Source organism: Schistocerca americana, chromosome 4, assembly GCF_021461395.2.
Source record: "Schistocerca americana isolate TAMUIC-IGC-003095 chromosome 4, iqSchAmer2.1, whole genome shotgun sequence".
Taxonomy (NCBI): Eukaryota; Metazoa; Arthropoda; class Insecta; order Orthoptera; family Acrididae; genus Schistocerca; species Schistocerca americana.
This window is the reverse complement of record NC_060122.1, coordinates 776323982-776345228: the sequence shown is the minus strand read 5'-3', so window position 1 is coordinate 776345228 and position 21247 is coordinate 776323982. Positions and strand designations below refer to the sequence as shown.

The window sequence follows — 21247 nt, the reverse complement described above, 5'->3', positions numbered from 1 at the left end:
CACATCCGGATTTATCTAAAGATTTTTGTTTGGCGACGGACTCATCATACAAAGGCCTAGGTGCACATTTATTTCAAGAGATAGAAGAAGACGGCGTTGTAGTCCAGAAAACTATTGCATTTGGAAGTCGTGTTCTCTCTAAATCAGAAAAGAATTATTCGATAACGGAACTTGAAGCTTTGGCGATTGTTTGGGCTTTCACAAAATTTCGCACATTTTTGTTTGGCAGACATACTAAGGTTTACACCGATCATCGAGCTCTGGAATTTCTTATGTCAACAAAATTAACTCACGGCAGATTGTCACGATGGGCGTTGTACCTACAGGATTTTGATTTTAGTATTGTTTACATACGGGGTTCTTCAAATATTGTTGCTGATGCTTTATCACGTGCACCTATGGGTTTGAAACAAAGTGCTGAAGAGGACTGCAAGGAAAACAATTATTGTTTGATGTATATTCAAGGTGTTGCGTTTGAGAACTTTATTCCGTCTTCGCTCCAGGACATCGCTAAGGAGCAAAATAAGGATCCAATCTGGAAGGACATTAAGGGGAAGTGGAGGAGAAAGGAAAGCGTAGCGATTAGACAGCATTATTTAGTTCGCAATGACATTCTTTTTAAACGAAAATCGGTCGACAACTCTGTTTGGTTAGTTTGTATTCCTGATGAGTGGGTTAATAAGCTGATTTGGTATACGCATTTCAGTTATGCACACTTTGGTCCCAGAAAATGATTTCATAAATTACGGGAAAATTGCTACTTCAGTAATATGGAAAAACGTATTCGATCTGTTCTTGCCAAATGCAAATTATGTCAAAAGGCTAAGCCGCCAACAATTTCTCACAGAGCACCGTTGTTTCCTATCATTCCAGCGAAATTAAAGGACATGGCTGCAGTCGATTTGTTCGGTCCAGTGGTTCATTCTACTAATGGTTTTGCGTACATTTTCGTAGCAGTGGAGTTGACATCAAAAACTGTGTGTTTTACACCGTTACGCAAAGTAACAGCTCGTTCAGTATTTAATGCTTTCATCAAACATTTTCTTAAAGAAGTGGGTCACGTTGATAAGGTTATATCAGATAATGGATCACAATTTCGTTCTAAAATTTGGCTTCGCACTCTACAGCGTCGTAAAACTAAACCAATTTTCATTTCACTTTTTCACCCTTAATTTAACGCTTCAGAGAGATGGATGAAGGAAATCAATAAATTGTGTCGTCTTTATTGTCATCAGAATCACAGAACGTGGGATCAGTATCTTCATATTTTTCAAAACATTCTGAATGAACTTCCTAATGATTCAACTTCTTTACCGCCTATTCTGATATTAAAAAACGAAGCACCCACAAATCGCATATCTGAAATCGTTCCTTTTCCGCCTTCACGGAAACTGCGGCATTCTGAAGTTGTGAACATGGCTCTGCAAAATATTGCATCTGCGGCTGCTAGAAGAGAGAAATCAGCTAAACATCCTGGTCGTTTAAAAATCTTGTCAGTTGGTCAGAAGGTGTTAATTAAGTCTCATCGTTTGTCTCACAAAGGAAAAGGCTTGTGTCGCAAATTTTTTCTGCTTTATAACGGTCCATATAGAATTCGCAAAATTATTCATGATTACGCTGTCGAAGTAGAAACTCTTAAATCACGACGCTCTAAGGGAATACATCATATATCTAACGCTAAAATTTTTGTGGAATGACATACTTTAGAGAAACTAACAGCTACATGTAAACATGCAGAGAATACAAGGATACCGCGCTGTGTTTTGGCGGCGGCACATACTCAAAGCAACAGTCAAGTCTGCGCGCCGCACAAGGCAGTCGTTGACCGCAAACAATTACTTCCTACGTCACGCGCCTACAGCTGATCGAGCGCTCAGTGCGAATGCACTGACAGCCATAAACAAATACACAGTCTAATTTCTCCGACTAAATTCAGTATAAAGCTATAGTGACTTGATGATTTATGTTATTAACATTCAGTATTTTTCAGGATATGTTTCTATAAAATATTTAAGAACTTCAGGTAAATTCTGTGCGTGTCCGACGTTAAGACGACTTGCTATCGAGAAATTTTCAGGAAGAATGTAATTTCGAAGAAGAAACTAATAAACTAAAAAAAAGGTAACTATTAATTGAGCTTATTTTTCAGGTAACATATTTCCACTTAGGTACGTACTTTAGACGTAATTTGCTGCTCGCGATTACGTGATTCATACTTTGTGCTAATTTCATGTTCTATGAAATTACTTGTGAAGCGACGTGCTTGCGTACGTTAACTGATTTTGACAATGATTATTAATGAACTGGGTTGTAACTTGTGCATATTATGCATCGCTTGGCTGCACTGCTTTTTCACTGATGTCATATTTTTTAATTATGTGCCTGCTGTGCTTATTTATTTAAATTATAATTGTCACCTGATTTATTGTGCTGATGTGGTTAGGTATGTAAGTTATACTTTGTGATTTATCTGCTTGCGCCTTCATGTTTACTTATTAAGATGACATATGAACATTTATTTGCTTATGCTGATATGATACTAATGACCTCTTTATTATGTAAGATATATGTTTGCTGCTATGCGTATGGATTGCATATTTATACATTTCTGTTGTTGTCATAACTACTCTTTAATTTGGTATATAGAAATGCTGATATACTGTGTACAATCATAGAGTTTAGGTCACACTATTGTATTAATTATAGATTGTTTGCTTGGCAGAGCCTCGTTGTAAGAATTGTGCTGCATCCACTTATTGACATTCTGTTCTCTAGTGGTATATTTACTCGCTATTGCATGTTTTGCTTATGCTCAGTGCCTTATATTTTTAAGATAGGAAAATGAACTGCTATAATTCGACATAAACGACATTAGTACAAGAAACTTCATAGAAATCACATGAGCTGGAGGTTTTATGGAAGCTGTATAAATTTATGCTAATAGGAAGGAAGCTAACGACATGACATACCAAAACTAGGTTTAGACCATTGACAGTTATTACACTGCATTTTTCGTGAGCAATTGAAATAGGAAGTGACACTTGACACAAGAAATACTCCACATGTTTGCTTTTGTTTGCCATAATTCTTGAAGTGGTGTACACACTGTGAAATATTATGATCATTCACACTCCGTAATCGTACTTCATTACTGAGAGTTATTCGAACTAAGTCTGTTAGAGGTCATGTATGCATTTCTTTTATTTAATGATGGACAGAAGATTTGGGTCAGATGGATTACACAGAGGTTGTGTGTTGACAGTGTGTCTTCGGATTGTATGGAATGATGAGGTTTGCATTAGGATTTTATCTGTACTTGTTCGAGGAGACTGACTAGAGGAAAGAGTTGTTATGGAAGTGAAATGATATTGGTAATAAGGTTTATATGTGTCGACGTATTGAAGAGGTATTATTGAGGTATTGAGATTATATGAAGTTGATGATTATTGGTGTTTTTGTGGACAAGAGGTAAGGTAAATGATATTGATGATAAGATTTATATGTATCGACGTAATAGGTATTATTGAAGTATTGAGATTATGTGATGCTGATGATTATTCGAGTTTTGGTGTATAAGAGGCGAAGTAAGTGAGGTGCATATTTTTTTTGTTGGTCTTATGGAACAAGGAGGATGAAGATAGCAGACTAGAACACTAAAGTAGAAGGAAGATAGTCTATACACACACTTTGTTAAATCACTAAGCAGTATATACTTTTTTTTTGAAGAGAGGAAGTATTTGCATATCTTGGCTCACTGACAGTTGTTCAGCAACAGTACATTTGATCTGGCTTGGCAAACATTGGTCTTGACATGATGACTATGACGTTGACTTAACTATTATTGACTGTTATACATTGCTGCCACTACTACTTGATACACATGATGAACATGAAATTTTGACAGAATTGCATTTACACAGTTAACACTATTCAATTACATAGTAGTACTTAATGTGGATGAAAGATGAGTGAGTGTATTTTGTGTGTTTTCCTTTCCTAATCCTACCCACCTATCTCCTAAATATTATTTTATTTGTTTGTAGTGGCTTGCACTGACACCCATAAATATCATAGGTTTACTGATATTTGTGTATTTGTAATAGTTAATATGACAATTATCTGATATCATTTGTGTGTTTATTAGAATTTGTATGTTTAGTGTAAGAGCATTGTAAAAGCATTTGTATGTGTATTCAAACTATTGTTCATGCTTGAACTGTCTGATTAGTGATGGTGAATATTATGGACTGTTACCTGCACTTTTTCAACATAATGGGTGCCACTTAGAAATGTTTAATTTCTGCTGATGAACTGTGTGATTAGGATAGTGAATATTATGGACTGTTACTTGTACTTTTTCTACGTGATTGGTGCCACTAGGACATGTTTAATTTCTGCTTATAAACTCTGATGAACAGTGTGATCAGTGATAGTGAATATTATGGACTGCTATGTGTACCTGTTCAACATTGCTGGGTGCCACTAATGGAACTGCTTCTGCTGAGAAATGTGACTTGTTGCTGTCTGCACCTGCTCAACATTGCTGGGTGCCACTGATGTACTGCTTCTACTGAAATGAAGTCACTTGTTGGTGTCTGCACCTGCTCAACATCGCTGGGTGCCACTGATGGACTGCTTCTACTGAAAAGTTGTCACTTGTTGGTGACTGCACCTGTTCAACAATGTTGGGTGCCACAAATGGAACTGTTTCTACTGAAATGATGTCACTTGTTGGTGTCTGCACCTACTCAACATTGCTGGGTGCCACTGATGGATTGCTTCTACTGAACTAATGTCACTTGTTGCTGTGTGTACCTGTTCAACATTGCTGGGTGCCACTGATGGATTGCTTCTACTGAACTAATGTCACTTGTTGCTGTGTGTACCTGTTCAACATTGCTGGATGCCACTAATGGATTGCTTCTACTGAACTGATGTCACTTGTTGCTGTGTGTACCTGTTCAACATTGTTGGGTGCCACTAATGGAACTGCTTCTACTAAAATGATGTCACTTGTTGGTATTTGCACCTGTTGACCATCTCTGGGTGCTACTACTGGAACTAATCATTGAAAGCATTTTATGTGAACATTTGTATAAACTGATTTTTTGTGTATTGTGTGAACTATTATGTAAAGTCACATGTATGAAAAGAATTTGTATTGATTACTGTATTTTGTATAGTAGGTTATTGAAAGGTCAGTGCAAAGCCAAAAAAAATTTAACTAATTATGTGATATTTAGGTATTAATATTATCTTTTATTTTTGTCTGTATTTTTGTGGACGAATTTGGTGGTATTTTCACCACCAATGCTGGCAAAAACACCATCAAATTCTGGCCCGTGGAGGAGGGGCATATGAAAGGTGGCTACACTGAGCCACTGCGTCAGAGATTGCGCCAAAGAGTATTATTCAGCCGCCTCCACGGAGTGCCTGTCGAGAGCTCGTAGTAGTCTGTGCTGACATGTCGTAGTGAAGAGTGCTTGTTAAGAACTCGTAGCAGTGAGTGCTTGCTGAGATGTGGTACTGAGAAGTTCTTGTTGAGATGTGGTAGTAGCGAGTCGGTGTGGAGATATTGTAATGTTTAGAGTGCTTTTCATCAATATAAATTAAGGTAACAAACTACTTTTCTTTTTTTTTCTCATTATTTCAGTGTCCTGAATAATGCGTCATTACAGGTTCAGTCAACAAAGCATCTGGCGTGTGTTCTTGTATTAGAGTGTAATTCTGGGTTTCTTGCGCAATTATAGTATTTCTAATTTTCTTTTATCACGTCAGTATAATTGGTATTTAAAAGTACTAGTCTTGTTGAAGAAGAACCGTGCCAGATGTGTACGTTGAATCACACTTCCACACACAGAACAGTTACTCTTGTGCTTGTTGTTGCGTTGGTTTTATAGTTGCTGGGGACTTAATTAATTAACTGTTTTAACGAAAATTTTCTTTCATTCTTTGTTGTTGTTCTATGCAGTCAGATTGCGTAATAATACTAGTCAGGGCCAACCGTTTACGAGACTTGCGTAATCGGACAGACAGCTACCAAAAATTTAAAAAATATTTGCATTTTATTTAATTAAGCCCCCATGCAGTGTCTTTTTGCCTGATTAAGATCTCTTACTCTCTGAAAGCTACTAAGGTACACCACAGGGTATCTTCCACGATGGAATCAAAGAAATAATACTGTCACGTAGAAAGGCAGAAAAACGGTACAAGTACTATCATATGGTTTTATTATTATGTCCATTTACAACAACAGCTACACAGGAAATATAGCACTGTTTTAAACTAACTTCTAATAACAGTACGCCAATGGCCTTGCCGCAGTGGTGACACCAGTTCCCGTCAGATCACCGAAGTTAAGCGCTGTCGGGGTGGGCTAGCTCTTGGATGGGCGACCCTCCGGTCGGCCGAGCGCTGTTGGCAAGCGGGGTGCACTCGGCCCTTGCGATGCAAACTGAGGAGCTACTTGATTGAGAAGTAGCGGCTCCGGTCTCGTAAACTGACATACGGCATCCAGTGACGCATGTGACCTGAGGATGGCATGGCGGCCGGTCGGTACCGTTGGGCCTACTAAGGCCTGTTCAGACGGAGCTTAGTCCACTTCAGTGCTAATAGCAGTATCATGAATTAGTTAAGTAACTTTATTTTCTTGAAATGAGATTTAAAACTTTCTGAATACACCTCGTACAATAAGTGTAAGTGGCCAGTATGGCAGTGTATGCTAACACAGATTATTTCATTGTTTTGCTGTCAGGATTGTATTTATAAATGGACCGTGGATTAAATTGTACGAGATGCCGAAAGTGTGACATATTTTGGGAATACGGAGTCACTGATATAAATGTTAGTAACTGTGTAGACATCTTCAGAGAAAATTAGCAGCACTAGAATAAGTAAAAAACTATTGCCTATGGTTTCCGGCAATTTATCTTAATCTCGAATAAAATGGTCGTTTTGTCTAACGGTTCTTAACTATACGTGCTGAGTGAAGACATTCTAGGCCAAGGTCACAGTCTGCCACGCATCGATGTGGCCATCCGTTTATCACTCTGAGCACGCCGTCCCCCGGACTCTTAACGGGGATCACGGAGTCCACCTGGCCGTACGATACGAGTCGGTAGTCGGGTCTCAGCTTACCCGAGCTCACACCGAATTCCAGCAGTTGCCGCAGCGAGTTCATCATACTGTCGGTAGCATTTTGGTCCTGGAAGTTGCCCACGAGTGCTACTGCTATGTTGCAGCCCTGCAGCCAGGACGACACGCTGCTGGCAGCGTCCCAGCCTCGGTCCACGTAGACGTTGCCCGCCACATCTACGAGGAAGTTCCACCGGACCTGGCGCTCGTCGCTGTATTTACGCAGCAGTGGCACGCACGCGGCTGCCGTCTCGCAGTACGCGCCAGGCGTGTCTCCGAAGACCACGGCAGGAATGGGGTGAAGCAGAAGACTCGTAGAGTCGGCTGGCACTGAACTCCGCTTGGGCCACAATTTGATCTCTCGTCCGAGTTCCGTCATCAACTGCCGATCTAGTGTTGTACCTGCAATCAGATATAGACTGTTGTGATCATAAATACCACACTTCCTCGTGTGCAAATACAACTTCCATGTACCAAACGGTATGGGACATATATTAAGCCGGCCGGTGTGGCCGAGCGGTTCTAGGCGCTTCAGCCTGGAACCGCGTGACCTCTACGGTCGCAGGTTCGAATCCTGCCTCGGGCATGGATGTGTCTGATGTCCTTAGGTTAGTTATGTTTAAGTAGTTCTAAGTTCTAGGGGACTGGTGATCTCAGACGTTAGGCCCCATAGTGCTCAGAGCCATTTGAACCATTTTGAACATATGTTAAAAAAAAGGGTGGTACGGTGGTGCAAAGGTACACTTTTTTGCTGAACTCCAAACAGGAGATTTCCAAATCCTCTGGCGAACTACATTTGTTTCGACATAGAATCCTACTTGTGCCGGCACAATTTTTTTCTTCTTTTTACCAAGAAATATTTCACTAAAGTTACAGCATCGTCAGTGGGTCTTTAATTTTCTTTCCCTCAGGTAGCAGGAAAATTCTTTCCTCTCTGTACATACAGAAATTTCATTTTTTAAGAAAGGTATTCACCCTATCCCGAAACAAATGTAATTTGCTACAGGATTTGGAAAACTCCTATCTGGAATTCAGCAAAACAGTGTATCTTTACACCTCCGTAGCAACTTTGATTGCCTTTAAGATACATCCCTTACTGTTTGATACGTGGCACAGGGCGCCAGTATAAGTAGACACAGGGAGCCGGTCAGCTGTTTGTTTGCCAGTTAGACAGAACCTCAACGCAGGACTCACCTGCACTCGCCACCAAGAGTAATCGAACTAGGCATTCTACACACGATGGTAGTCGTCGTTCACTTTATTTAGCAGTGTACCAAATACTGTATAACGTCTGTCAACAGCTCATTGTAAACTGTGCATAATCTTTAGTTCCATATACAGGGTGTTTATAAATGAATATCGGGGTTTTAACGCTTTACAATATTTATTACACTAAACTTACAGTTATAAATGATATGTCAAATGAAAGAGCAACTCAAACAGTTTTCCAAGAACCTTCTAAATGTTCAATGTAAGCACCTTACTGTCATAGCGAAGTACGCGATTGGTTGAACTTCACTGTACCCAAGCGCTGGATAGGCCGCAAGGGGCCCAATGACAGGGCTTGCTTTTTCATGGCCTCCACGTTCACCCGACCTAACGCCATGTGATTTTTTCCTTTGGGGCTTCATCAAGGATCGTGTGCCTCCGCTACCAACAGACCTCCCTGAGTCAAGAAACCGGATTGAAGCAGCTGTTGCTACGATCACTGAAGGCACACTTATCAACGTTTGGGAAGAACTCGGCTATAGACTTGATGTGTGCCGTGTGACAAATGGTGCTCACATTGAATGTTTATAAGGTTCTTGGTAAAACTGTTTGAGTTACTTTTTCATTTGATATATCACTTATAACTGTAAGTTTAATATAATAAATATTATAAAGCGTTGAAACCCTGATATTCATTTATAAACACCCTGTATATTGTTACCGTAGCTGTTACCTAATCCGATCTCGCTCTGATATTTCACCTCCTGTTGTTATTGTGATTTTCTGTATTTTGCTTTATAACTATTTTTCTTTACAGTTTGTCATCTGCAACCACAGGGAACTTAATGAAGAAGGTTATTTGCATCGAAAATTTACGACTGGGAATGTTACTCATAACAGTGCACTAACTCAGCTCAGAATACGTTCAACTGTCAGCGTATGGTTTTGAATTTTGTAAACAGTGACAAACCGCAAGTTTTTAGTAAGTGCAGCTTTCATTGTGAAAATAACGTGAAAAGCAAAACAAGTAAGTGGGGACACACTGCTTACACCACACACACACACACACACACACACACACACACACACACACACACACACACACACACAATCTTCCACACAGTATAAAATAATGTTAACCGCAACAATCCCATCACAAATTTCGATGTAAATACCATTTTAAAATAAGTGCTCTATGGTCGCGATTGACAAGCTATGGAAGAATAACAGCTATAACGCAAAATACGGAAAATCACAATAATAGCAGCTGGTGGAAACAGGATGTATTTCAAATTTGTGAACAGTTCCTATAAAAGCTGGAATTTCTGTATGTACAGGCAGTAAAGAGCAGTTTTCTGGTTACCTAATAGAAAGAAAATAAAAATGCAGTTCATGATGCGGTAACTTCAGCGACACACGTCTGGAAGGAAGAGAATTGCATTCCCTCAAGACGGAAACGGATCAAATAAAATTTATTTGTAAGCAGAGACGGACACAATAGTTAACTTCAAGCTCGAGCCGAATGTTCTGGGAAACTGGTTTTTCACGCAGCTTAAGTACTGATACATTAGTGTTTATGGGAAGTTTAATAACAAAAATGTATGTTACCTACCAATATTCGGTACTTTTGACCAGGATATAGACATTCAAGGATGGCACAGAAGAGTAATGGTATCAATTTGTTATAGGGAAATGTGATATGGAGACAAATTACAAAACCTAATGCGCTGTAAACTGTCGTGGTCTGTGACAACTTTCCATGTCCAAATTTCCTAACGAAATAATTCTGCGGCCATTATGAGGTTTACAAAGAACTGAATCATATATTCATCCTGGATGGATATTATGAAGTTAAACCTATAAAACATTCGACGTATACAAAATATAATTTACATATCTATGGAAAAACGAAAATAATCAAAGGAAAGACCCCAATAAAATTACACTATCCGACGGAAAGGCCTGGATCTCACCACACATGAAAAATCACAAAACATGATCACCACACTACACAGTCTTAGTGAGTGCGTGTAGCAATAATTGTTCTGGCCATCTGCACCGGGAGGAACTTACGGCGGTCACGGCGATAACGAATATTAACACATACTTACTTATACGAGGGTTGGAACTTTAATAGTGCCAACTATTTATTTACAGCTCGTACAAAACAGATAAGTGTTTCAAAGTTTTACTGACCTTCAAAGTAGTCACCAGCATTGTGTATAACCCGTTGCGAGCGATGTGGAAGTCGTAGGATACTCTTAGCAGTGCCAGTTGTGTTGACAGTTCGAGCGGCGCGGTCTATTGCCCGACGAATTTGTAGCAGTTCTGAAGCGAATGCCGTGAAGTGTTTCCTTCAGTTTAGAAATCGCGTTGAACTCACGAGGGCTTAAGTCAGGCAAGTGCAGTAGGTGGTATAGCACTTAGCAGCCCCACCAGTCAAACACATCAGTAACGGCTTGCACTGAACGTGCTTGAGCGTTGTCCTGCAAAATGATGGTCAGGTCCTGCAGAAAGTGTCACCACTTCTCTCTCTGTGCTGTTCATTTTTGAAACACAACCTACGACTAGCTTACAGACAGAAGTGATGGCACTTTCTGCAGGACCTGACCATCATTTTGCAGGACAATGCTCAAGCATGTGCAGTGCGAGCTCTTCCTGATGTGTTTGACTGATGCGGCTGCTAGGTGCTATACCACCTGCTGCACTACCCTGACTTAAGCCCTCGTAGCCGGCCGAAGTGGCCGTGCGGTTAAAGGCGCTGCAGTCTGGAACCGCAAGGCCGCTACGGTCGCAGGTTCGAATCCTGCCTCGGGCATGGATGTTTGTGATGTCCTTAGGTTAGTTAGGTTTAATTAGTTCTAAGTTCTAGGGGACTAATGACCTCAGCAGTTGAGTCCCATAGTGCTCAGAGCCATTTGAACCATTTAAGCCCTCGTGAGTTCAACTCGATTCCTAAACTGAAGGAAACACTTCAAGGCATTCGCTTCAGAACTGCTACAAATTTGACGGGCAGTAGACCGCGCCGCTCGAACTGTCAACACAACTGGCACTGCTAAGAGTACCCTACGACTTCCACATCGCTGGCAACGGGTTATACACAATGCTGGTGACTACTCTGAAGGTCAGTAAAACTTTGAAACACGTATCTATTTTGCAGGAGTTGTAAATAAATTGTTGCCACTATTAAAGTTCCAACCCTAGTGTATACCTGGAGGATACTTCATCGTATAAATGATGGCTCCACAAACCGTTTCGAAAGTTGTACAGTGAATGCCTTCTATTACCCCTTTACACCAACTACTGAGCCGCAACAAACGACCTACAGAAGTGTCAGGTTTCGTTTCAGACGGTTGCTTTTATACAAGCTATTAAATACGCAGAAACTGTTCGGACACTAAAGTCCCATTAGAGAACTGACAGCTGCACATTACCCTGTCTGGAGTCGAGTAATCAGTAAATATTCGATGGAAATGAGAGACGAATATCTAGATGAAACAGTAACAAGAACTCTCTAAATTCATGCCGGCCGCTGTGGTCTCACGGTTCTAGGCGCTCAGTCCGGAACCGCGCGACTGCTACGGACGCAGGTTCGAATCCTGCCTCGGGCTGGATGTGTGTGATGTCCTTAGGTTAGTTAGGTTTAAGTAGTTCTAAGTTCTAGGGGACTGATGACCTTAGACGTTAAGTCCCATAGTGCTCAGAGCCATTTATGTTAAGTCCCATAGTGCTCAGAGCCATTTGAACCATTTGAATCTCTAAATTCATAAGGATAAATTAAGGTACCGATATTACTCATAATGCAAAGACATGGCAAATAGTTAACGTAGTAGCGGAAACCAGCCTCTCACCAGTTCTGGTGCTAGCCTACGTGGATATGATGATCATGTTTTGGTAGTGTGCAATTCATCCGTCGCAAGAGACATAGGACACTGCAGAAACCGTAAGAGCAACATTTTTAAGATTAGGTAGAGCGTTTCTTCGTAAAAGTAGTGTGGCCTTATACATTGTATCACATATTTTCCGTATGCGACGTACTGTGTGGCTACTAACGAAAACATGTCTACAAAATGCAAGTGATGTATCACCAGATGCAACTGCGATTATGAATCAGTTGTTATATTATTTTAGTGATAACTACATATGTCAAGTAGAAGACTGTTTGTAATACATTTGAGGAGGTTGGATAACCCATACCTCATTTTGTTTCCATAGTACTGCTGGAAAGAATAACTTAATAAATTGCCGTATATGCGAAGAAGCAAGGAATCAAATCTTAATGAAAAATACGAGTTGAAGGTGTGAATACTGTTTACTCAAACATAACTTCCACTTGCGGGATTATGTAAGATTTTTAGTACACAATTTTACATTTATTATACATACTACTTTTTTGCTACAGTGGTTTGAGATCTGTAGAAAGAGTTTTGCCGGCCGGGGTGGCCGAGCGGTTCTGGGCGCTACAGTCTGGAACCGCGCGACCGCTACGGTCGCAGGTTCGAATCCCGCCTCGGATATGGATGTGTGTGATGTCCTTAGGTTAGTTAGGTTTAAGTAGTTTTAAGTTCTAGGGGACTGACGACCTCAGAAGTTAAGTCCCATAGTGCTCAGAGCCATTTGAACCATTTTTTTTTGAAAGAATTTTACTTTTACGTGTTTTCTATTAATAACCTGCTTACCGTTGAAACTTCCTGAAGGATTAAAACTATGTGCCTGACCGAGACTCGAACTCGGCATCTTTACCTTTCGCGGATAAGTGCTCTAGTGAGTGAGCTACCCCAGTACGACTCACGACCCGTCACCACAGCTTCAATTCCCCAGTACCTCGTCTCCTACCCTCCAAACTTCACAGAAGCATCCTCCAGTCTGTGGCTAAGCCACGTCTCCGCAGTATCCTTTCTCCCAGGACTGCTAGTTCTGCAAGGTTCGCAGGAGAGCTTCTGTGAAGTTTGGAAGGTAGGACACGAGGTACTGGCGGAACTGAAGCTGTGTGGACGGGTCGTGAGTCATGCGTGGGTAGCTCATTCGGTAGAGCACTTGCCCGCGAGTAAAGGCAAAGGTCCCGAGTTCGTGTCTCGGGCCGGAACACAGTTTTAATCTGCCAGTAAGTTTTATACTAGCGCACACTCCGCTGCAGAGTGAAAATTTCATTCTGGATGCTTACTATTGTCAAGGCTTGTGATACAGTTATCGCCTCATGAAACTGCTATCGACAGAGGTCTTCCCTCTACACATTAGCACTTCGTAACCTAGCAACGAGGGCTACAGCGACCGTGTGACGTGCGCAGCATGCCTCTCTGTGTTCTTAGTCTTGTCCTCAGTGTAGTTTGCCCGCTTAATGACTTTAAGTCCAACTAGCTGCCGCGCTTAAAGTGCCGCGCCGAAAACATACGGATGTTTTATTTCTGTTGGATATGAAGCCTGACATCCTACTCTGTCTTCTGTCACAGGTTCGATGCTTCCACATTTCAGCACTCGGTATGATACATGAGGAGGACCTCACCGTAAATATTCTGTAGCCTGCAAGGTCGAGCAAGGGCACAACTTGCGGCAGCAGTGGGTACAACAGTAACAATTGCCACCTTCGTTCACGGCACCGCCAGCGGTACACCAAAAGAAATTTAGTCTGGTGAGAAACATTTTAAAACGAAACACTTTCAGATTTCCTACCTACCAAGGAAGTGTGACATGCGTGTTTCCGTGCGTTATTGTTTCAAGACTATCCTCAGTTAAACTTTTTATTTATCTTGGGGAGCGTCTTTTGCTCGTTCAAGGTCATTGCAGTGTTCTATGGCTTGGTTGTCTTTTCCACTGCGATGGTTACACATCCCCTGGCAGAACGTTAAAAGACTTTACGTGAGAAATTATGACTGGTTTCATGGGTATTACGCGCACGTTATTGTACTCTGGGGTTCTGTCATTGTTTATTGTCACTGGGTTTAAGAAACGTTACTATATAACGTCAATAGTTCCTTCATTTAATTTTATCAGCTTTATGGATTTATAAATTTTTATTCAGAATTCTGAAAGCTTTCCTTGCAGTCTGTTTTGAAATATTTTTTATTGTGTATGATCTTTGTGTTTCCATGTTTTATGAGATTTTTTCAGTTGTTGTATTTACTTCGTACGGACCGTTTAATAGTCTCGAAAAAGTCTAAAATTTCTATCGGTGACAGAAGCTACTTCGCTATTGTAAATAGGGGAACATTAACAAACGTCTTATAAATTCTTTTGGTGCCTGTCGATCACGTGATACCAATGCTTTCCTAGTGATGACAATAAACGTCTATAAATTTCAATGATTTGATAAATAGCACCACTGACCCCGAGTTAAACATCTGGATAAATAGATTTTTCCTGGTTGTTTCCACTCCTGGCTCCTTACTCTCTATCCTTGCATTATGTTCTCCACCATCCAGAATTTTTACCCCCCACACCTCTCTTCATTATCAGATTAACTATTTCTTCATTCCTCAGCATGAGGATCCCAGAGGCTACCCCTCCTATCAGCCAAGTTGTACCACAAAACTCTTTTTTCCGAATTCGATTCAGTACTAATTCATTATTCACTCGACCTCCCCATTCAATCTTCACCATTCCTCTGCTACACCACATTCCAAAAGTTGTACTTTTTTTGTCTATACTATTAATCGTCCACGTTTCACTTCCACACAAGGCTGATCTCCAGACAAACACTTTCGGAAAAATTTTCCTTAGAATAAAAGTTATACTTGATGTTAAAAAAATTACTCTTTTTTTCAGAAACACTTTTCTTGCTAATGCCAGGCTACATTTTATAACTTCTTTATATCGACCATCGTCAGTTATTATGCTGCCTAAATAACTAAACTCTTCTACTTGTTTTAGTGTTTATATCCTAATAAATCTCTTTCAGCATCTCCTGACTTAATTCGACTGTAACACGTTCCCCTGTCATACTTCAGTTGGGTTTATCTTGTAAACTCTTCCCAAGCCACTGTTCTTTCCGTGCAATTGATCTTCCATGTCTAGTGCCGTATCTGACAGAATTACAGGACCATCAGCATACCTTGAAGTTTCTGTTTCTTCTCCCTCAACTTTACTCTTACAACGTCAATCTTCCAACTTCACTCTTACAAATTCACTCTTCCACCTATCTCTTTACTTTCTTTCACTATTTTCTCTATGTACAGATTCAATAACGTCGGAGATAGGCTGTAATATACTGAAGCATGGGAAAAAAGTTGAGGATCTATTAGATGAGGATCGTTTTGCCGTTAGGAAAGGTAAACACACCAGAAATGCAGCTCTGACGTGGCGCTTAATGATTGCAGCAAGACTTAAGAAAAGTCTAGGAATGTTCGTAGGACTTGTCAATCTATGAACATCCTTCGATAATGTAAAATGGTCCACGATGTTCAACATTCGGAAAGAAGAGTAATTTGTAGAAAGAGATGGGTAACATTCATTATGCACAAGAACCAAGAGGGAAAAAGAAGAATGGAAGAGCAAAGTGATGCAATCTTTCACCCTCACTCTTTAGTTTACATATCGTAGAAGCAGTGATCGAAGAACCACTGACGCAGATAAAGGAAAGTTCAAGAGAAGGCGTAAAACTCAGGTTGAAATGATATAAATGATGAGACTCGTTGATATTGGGAAACTCACTGAAAATAAGTGGAATCGCAGGGCTTATTGAATGGAGTCAACAGTCTAATGAGCACACAATATGAATTGAGAGGAAACCGAAGTAAAGAGGAGTAGCAGGAAAGAGGTCATCGGTAAACTTTTCATCAACATGCTGGATCATGAAGTAGGAAAACGGAAGGAATTATTCTGCCTTGGAAGCAAAATAACAGATTGTGGATAAAGCAAGGGCGAGATACAAACGAGACTAATATGGGCAAAGACAGCACTCCTGGCCAAAACAAATCTATTACCATCACGCATTGCGCTTAGTATGTGAGAGAAATTTCTGACAAAGTACGTCTGGAGCACAGAATTGTACGTCCCCCTGCGGGTCCGGGGGTTATAATAGGCCCAAGGTATTCCTGCCTGTCGTAAGAGGCGACTAAAAGGAGTCCCTCCCCCTTAAGGGGGTAGTTTGCACCTGCGTCCGGAGACGGACGGTTCCACGACTTCTCTTTGTGGTCTTTTTGGTTATTCACTTATTCTTGTTTCTTCCTTCCTTTGTTTGGTTCCTTTCTTTGTCCTTCTCCCTCTCACTGTCTTCCTTACTTTTTCCCTTGCCTTCTTCTCCTTACCTTCTTCTCCTTGCCTTCTTCTCCTTGCCTTCTTGTCCCCCCTCTGTTCTCCGCCTCAGCGTTTGAGACAGTCTGTCCTTTCTCTCCCTATCTCCCTTCTTTTTTCCTCTTCTTCTTCCCTCCCTGTGCGTGCCTGAAGGCCGACCCACGCGTTCGCACGCGTAGCCGGTGACGGGGTAACGCGTAACTCCCCGCCCTGGGTAGACAAGTAAGGCAAGCACATACCCCTGGTAAAGGCCAGGCCCGGAGAGGGGTGATTGCCTGAGCTGACACCTTCCGACCATGCCGATTGGTCCCTCCGTCCGTTTCTCGGGAGGTGTGACCTGAGGTGTAAACATTCACCTAAGGCGGGAGTGCCCTCTGAGAGGAAGGAGCGCGCCATCGGAGACGCTGGCAATCATGGGCGATTCCTCCGCAATGGATTTCTCTTCTTCTTCTCTCTCTACTTCTGCCCAAAAACGGAAACTTGACCACCCACCAGTGACAAAAGTACTACCGCCTGCCCCAAAGTTCCTCGTAGTTTCTCGATCTGAGGATGGAAAGGATTTTTCATCTGTCAACCCTTTCGTTATCCAGAAGGGCGTAGATGCCATAGCCGGATCTGTCAAGTCTTGTACTAGGTTGCGTAACGGTACCTTGTTACTAGAAACTGAGAGCGCCTTTCAGGCACAAAAACTGCTTCGGGCCACACTCCTGTACACGTTCCCTGTCCGGGTGGAGGCTCACCGCACTTTGAATTCGTCGCGTGGGGTGGTATATACTAGAACACTCGACGGATTGACTGACGAGGAGATTCAGTCTTTCCTCGCTGAACAGGGCGTGACGGGTGTCCATAGGGTCATGAAAAAAGGTCAACAATGACCTTGTACCGACCCGGACACTTTTCTTGACCTTTGATAGTGTTCAGCTGCCGTCGCGCATCAAAGCGGGCTACGAGGTTATTTCTGTTCGCCCCTATGTCCCGACACCTACGCGCTGCTACCAGTGTCAGCGTTTTAATCACACTCGTCAGTCTTGTTCCAATGCGGCTAAATGTGTCACTTTTTCTTTTCTTCTTTTTTTTTTTTTTTTTTTAAAAAAAAAAATTTCTTTATTCAACATTAATAATATTTATACAAAGGAACCCACTACCTTAGTGATTAGTGGGTTATAACTAATCTACATATATTAGGTGTTTCAGCAGCTATTTATTCTTATTATTATATTATGCTATGTTAATTATTGTGAGCTACAGACAGAATACTAGAGAATAATGAGCAGACTACGGCTAAATTCTACATACTAATTATTACTATCTTCCTACTAGTTTATTCCTAACTGCCTGCAGCGTTACAGGTGTGTCAGCATAGATATAAACCTACTGCTTTAGGCCCTGCTCATCGAGCTAATCCCGATGAGCGTGCCCCTGACACTGGGCTGGCCAAGACCGTTTGTCGCTGCAGGTTCCTAGCTTAATATCTATATCTAGAGCTACAACTACTACTAAACCTACGTCAATTCCGGTGCTTTGGTCTTTATCGGTGTACCCTGATCCCCCTAGTCCTGCACGTGGCGGATTGCAACTAAGAAGTCGACCAGTCCACGTACAGGCGGTATAGGATGAGGGTAATTGGTCACATTCGGTAAGTGTCTCTAATCGTAAACGACCCTTTTGTATCTCGTAATGGGACACATTTGGTATATGCCTTAATCATGAAAGTCAGCAAGGTATGCCGTCAATACCTTTCGTGACACCTCGTCTGCCAATTTGTTTAAAGTGTCGAAAGTTTCTTCGTGTCGTAATAGGTCGTATGTGTTATTGTGTGGAAGTTGTTGTCTCAGTGTTATTGCTACATCATCGAAAAGGGGGCACTCGTAAACCACATGGTCGGGAGTGCCCTCCGAAGCTCCACAGTCACACTCGGGTGTAGCCTTTTTCCCAAACCGACACAAGTATGTCGGGTAGGGCCCATGACCAGTGAGAAAGTGTATTAGACCCCGCGTTGGCTCAAAGTACTTCATCCCTAGCCTTTCTTTTACATCTGGCAAGAACCCAAATGTTCTTCTGCCAGTTTCTTCTGTTTCCCAAGACCGTTGCCATAGGTCCTCGCCCCTCCTACGTATTTCTCTCCTATCTATTACCAGTATTCCCATGATGTTCTCTGTTTTCGCGTTGTTCCCCTTCTTGACCCAGTACCAAGCTGCTTGTTCTCGAATTTTGATGTCTAAAGGACAGAGCCCCATTATTACTAAGAGTGCACTTCCTGGAGAAGTTCTATACGCCCCTATGGATCTTAGAAGCATGTTTCTTTGTACTCTTCTCACTGCCATGGCAGGCACCACCCTTGTGAGCCTATGTGCCCAGACTCCCGATCCGTAACCCACTACTGATGTTAATATACTATTGTGATACAACTTGATTAGATGTGGTGGTAGATGAAATCGTTTATGACCTATTGAGGTAAGATTGTTTAATAATTGCAATGCTTTTTGGGATACGGACTCAATGTGCTTTCCAGAGTTCCACCTTTCATCGATGATGACGCCCAGGTAGCGAGTCTCTTGTCGTCTTATTACTGGTGAGCCTCCGATTCTAACTGTAGGGTTCCTCGCCAGCTGTCCCTTCAGTAATAAGTACGTCTATTTGGTCGGTGAAATCGTCATCTTAATATTTGTGCACCACAGTTGTAATTTGGTCATCGCTCTGTCTATTTTTGGTTCAATGCCCTCGCGGCTTCGGCCGCCGACCAGCAAGAGGAGGTCATCCGCGTAGGCTATCACCTCTAGCACCTCTTCACTCTGTTCCAAACTGTCTAAAAGCGGTTCCATGTGGATGTCCCAGAACAGGGGACCTAGTACGGAGCCCTGGGGACATCCCTTAGTTATGGATTTTCCTACTCTGCCGCTAGGGGATGATAGCCAGACCTCCCGCCCTTCACAATAGCTCCTCAGGCAACCATATAGCGACCCTGGACACTCCTTCTCCCGCAAGCAGGAGAAGAGCGAAGGCCACCACAGGTTGTCAAATGCGCCACTGATGTCAACCATGATGCCAACAACGTACTTGTGTGGGGTAGAGTCGCAGACCTCAGCCGCTAGAGCGATCGCATCAGTTGCCGATCGCCCCGGCCTGAAGCCGAACTGCCTGCCACTCATCCCACACAGCACTCGGTGTGCAGTCAGTCTGTCAGCTAGCAATTTTTCGAATAATTTCCCGAGGATGTTCAGTAGGCAAATTGGCCTATAAGACTTAACATCCGCTGGGTCCTTGTTAGGTCCCTTTTTGATTATAACAACGTTTGCCTCTTTCCAGATTTTCGGGAACTTTTCCTGTCTTAGACATTCGTTGTATAACTGGGTTAGTGGTGCCACCAGTTGGGGTGCCAGGAACTGCACCACCTCCGCCACAATGCCGTCTGGGCCGGGGGCTTTACCTGTTTTCAATGCTTTAATGTGGCCAGCCACTTCCTCTTCAGAGAAGGGGTAGACTGCCCTGTTGTTAGCAACTCTATCCAGATCTTGATTTCGTAACTGGGACTGTCCCTCCGTGTCGCTGGCCTCATCGTCGTCAGGCAGCAGGGACCGGAGAAGAACCTCGGCAGTCTCCTGCCAGGACTCTGTCATCCCATCCCCGCACCTGACTGTTGATAACATCATTGGGGACCGGATCTTTTCCCTCACTAGTTTGTAGGGTATTCCCCATGGATCCAGGGCCAGCTGGTCTAGCACAAATCTTTCCCAACTACGTAGTCTGACTTCTTTTAGTTCTTTCTGGAATCTATCTTTACCCTCCCGGTATAGTTGTAACCATCGTTGTTTTTCCCACCAGACGACACTGCGCTGGTAGTGCCTCCTCAGCCTTCTGACAGACTGCCGCATTTCCTGAAGTTCAGCTGACCATGGTGACGGGGAGGCCGCCATGGCTCTCCTCCTGGTTGGAACAGCTGCCTTGACCGCTCTGGTCACTTCACCTACCAGTTCTTCGGCCCGCTTGTCTATGTCCAGGTCCTGTTGTGCATCACCTTCTGGCAATGGAGGAATGTCGCACTCTCTCGCTAGTCTCTCCCAGTCAGCTCTCTTGAAATTCAGTTGCAACTCCCACCCTGTGGCCCAGTGACAACCTCCATTTCCTATGCTGAACATTATGAGATTATGGTCGCTTGTTGTCGCGTTCTCCTTGACTTCCCAATTCTGAATGATGTTGGCAGAATTTGGCGTAACTAGCGTTACATCTATATTAGTTCCGCGCCCCCCTCCCGCTGCGTAAGTGGGGGGGTTGCCAGGTCTATTTGCAACCACAAGTTGTAGAGCCATAATCATTTCCTCTATGTGTCACTTGTGGCAGGGATGCCCATGAGGGTGACTGTCCACCTCCGTCTCCTCGTTGCATGAACTGTCAGGGTGACCATGCAGCGTCCTCCCGCGACTGTCCCATCTACAAGGATGAGCGCTGTATACAGGAGATTCGGGTCAAAGAGAAAGTGTCCACCTCGGCTGCTCGCAAGCTATTTGCTAGTGGGAAGCCCACGCTGCTCCCAGCGGGGAAATACAGTACTGTCCTCGCCTCGCCTCGGGCTACCAGGCGACGCAGACATGCGATCTGACCTTCAGCACTACGGTCGTCCGTTCGGCCAGTGCTAAGATCGCCCGGTCGACGTCTCCTCTTCCTCTCGTCACCCCTC

General features: G+C 42.7%; 1 protein-coding gene across 1 annotated transcript in view; it reads right to left on the bottom strand.

Annotated features, from left to right (window-relative positions):
• Window positions 1-6958: 6958 nt before the first annotated feature.
• LOC124613794 (peptidoglycan recognition protein 1-like) overlaps window positions 6959-21247 on the bottom strand; it is a 56892-nt gene continuing 42603 nt past the window's right edge. Inside the window, exon 3 of the mRNA XM_047142516.1 lies at window positions 6959-7536. Within this exon, the coding sequence (XP_046998472.1) occupies window positions 6959-7536 (578 nt within the window). The remainder of the gene's footprint in view (window positions 7537-21247) is intronic.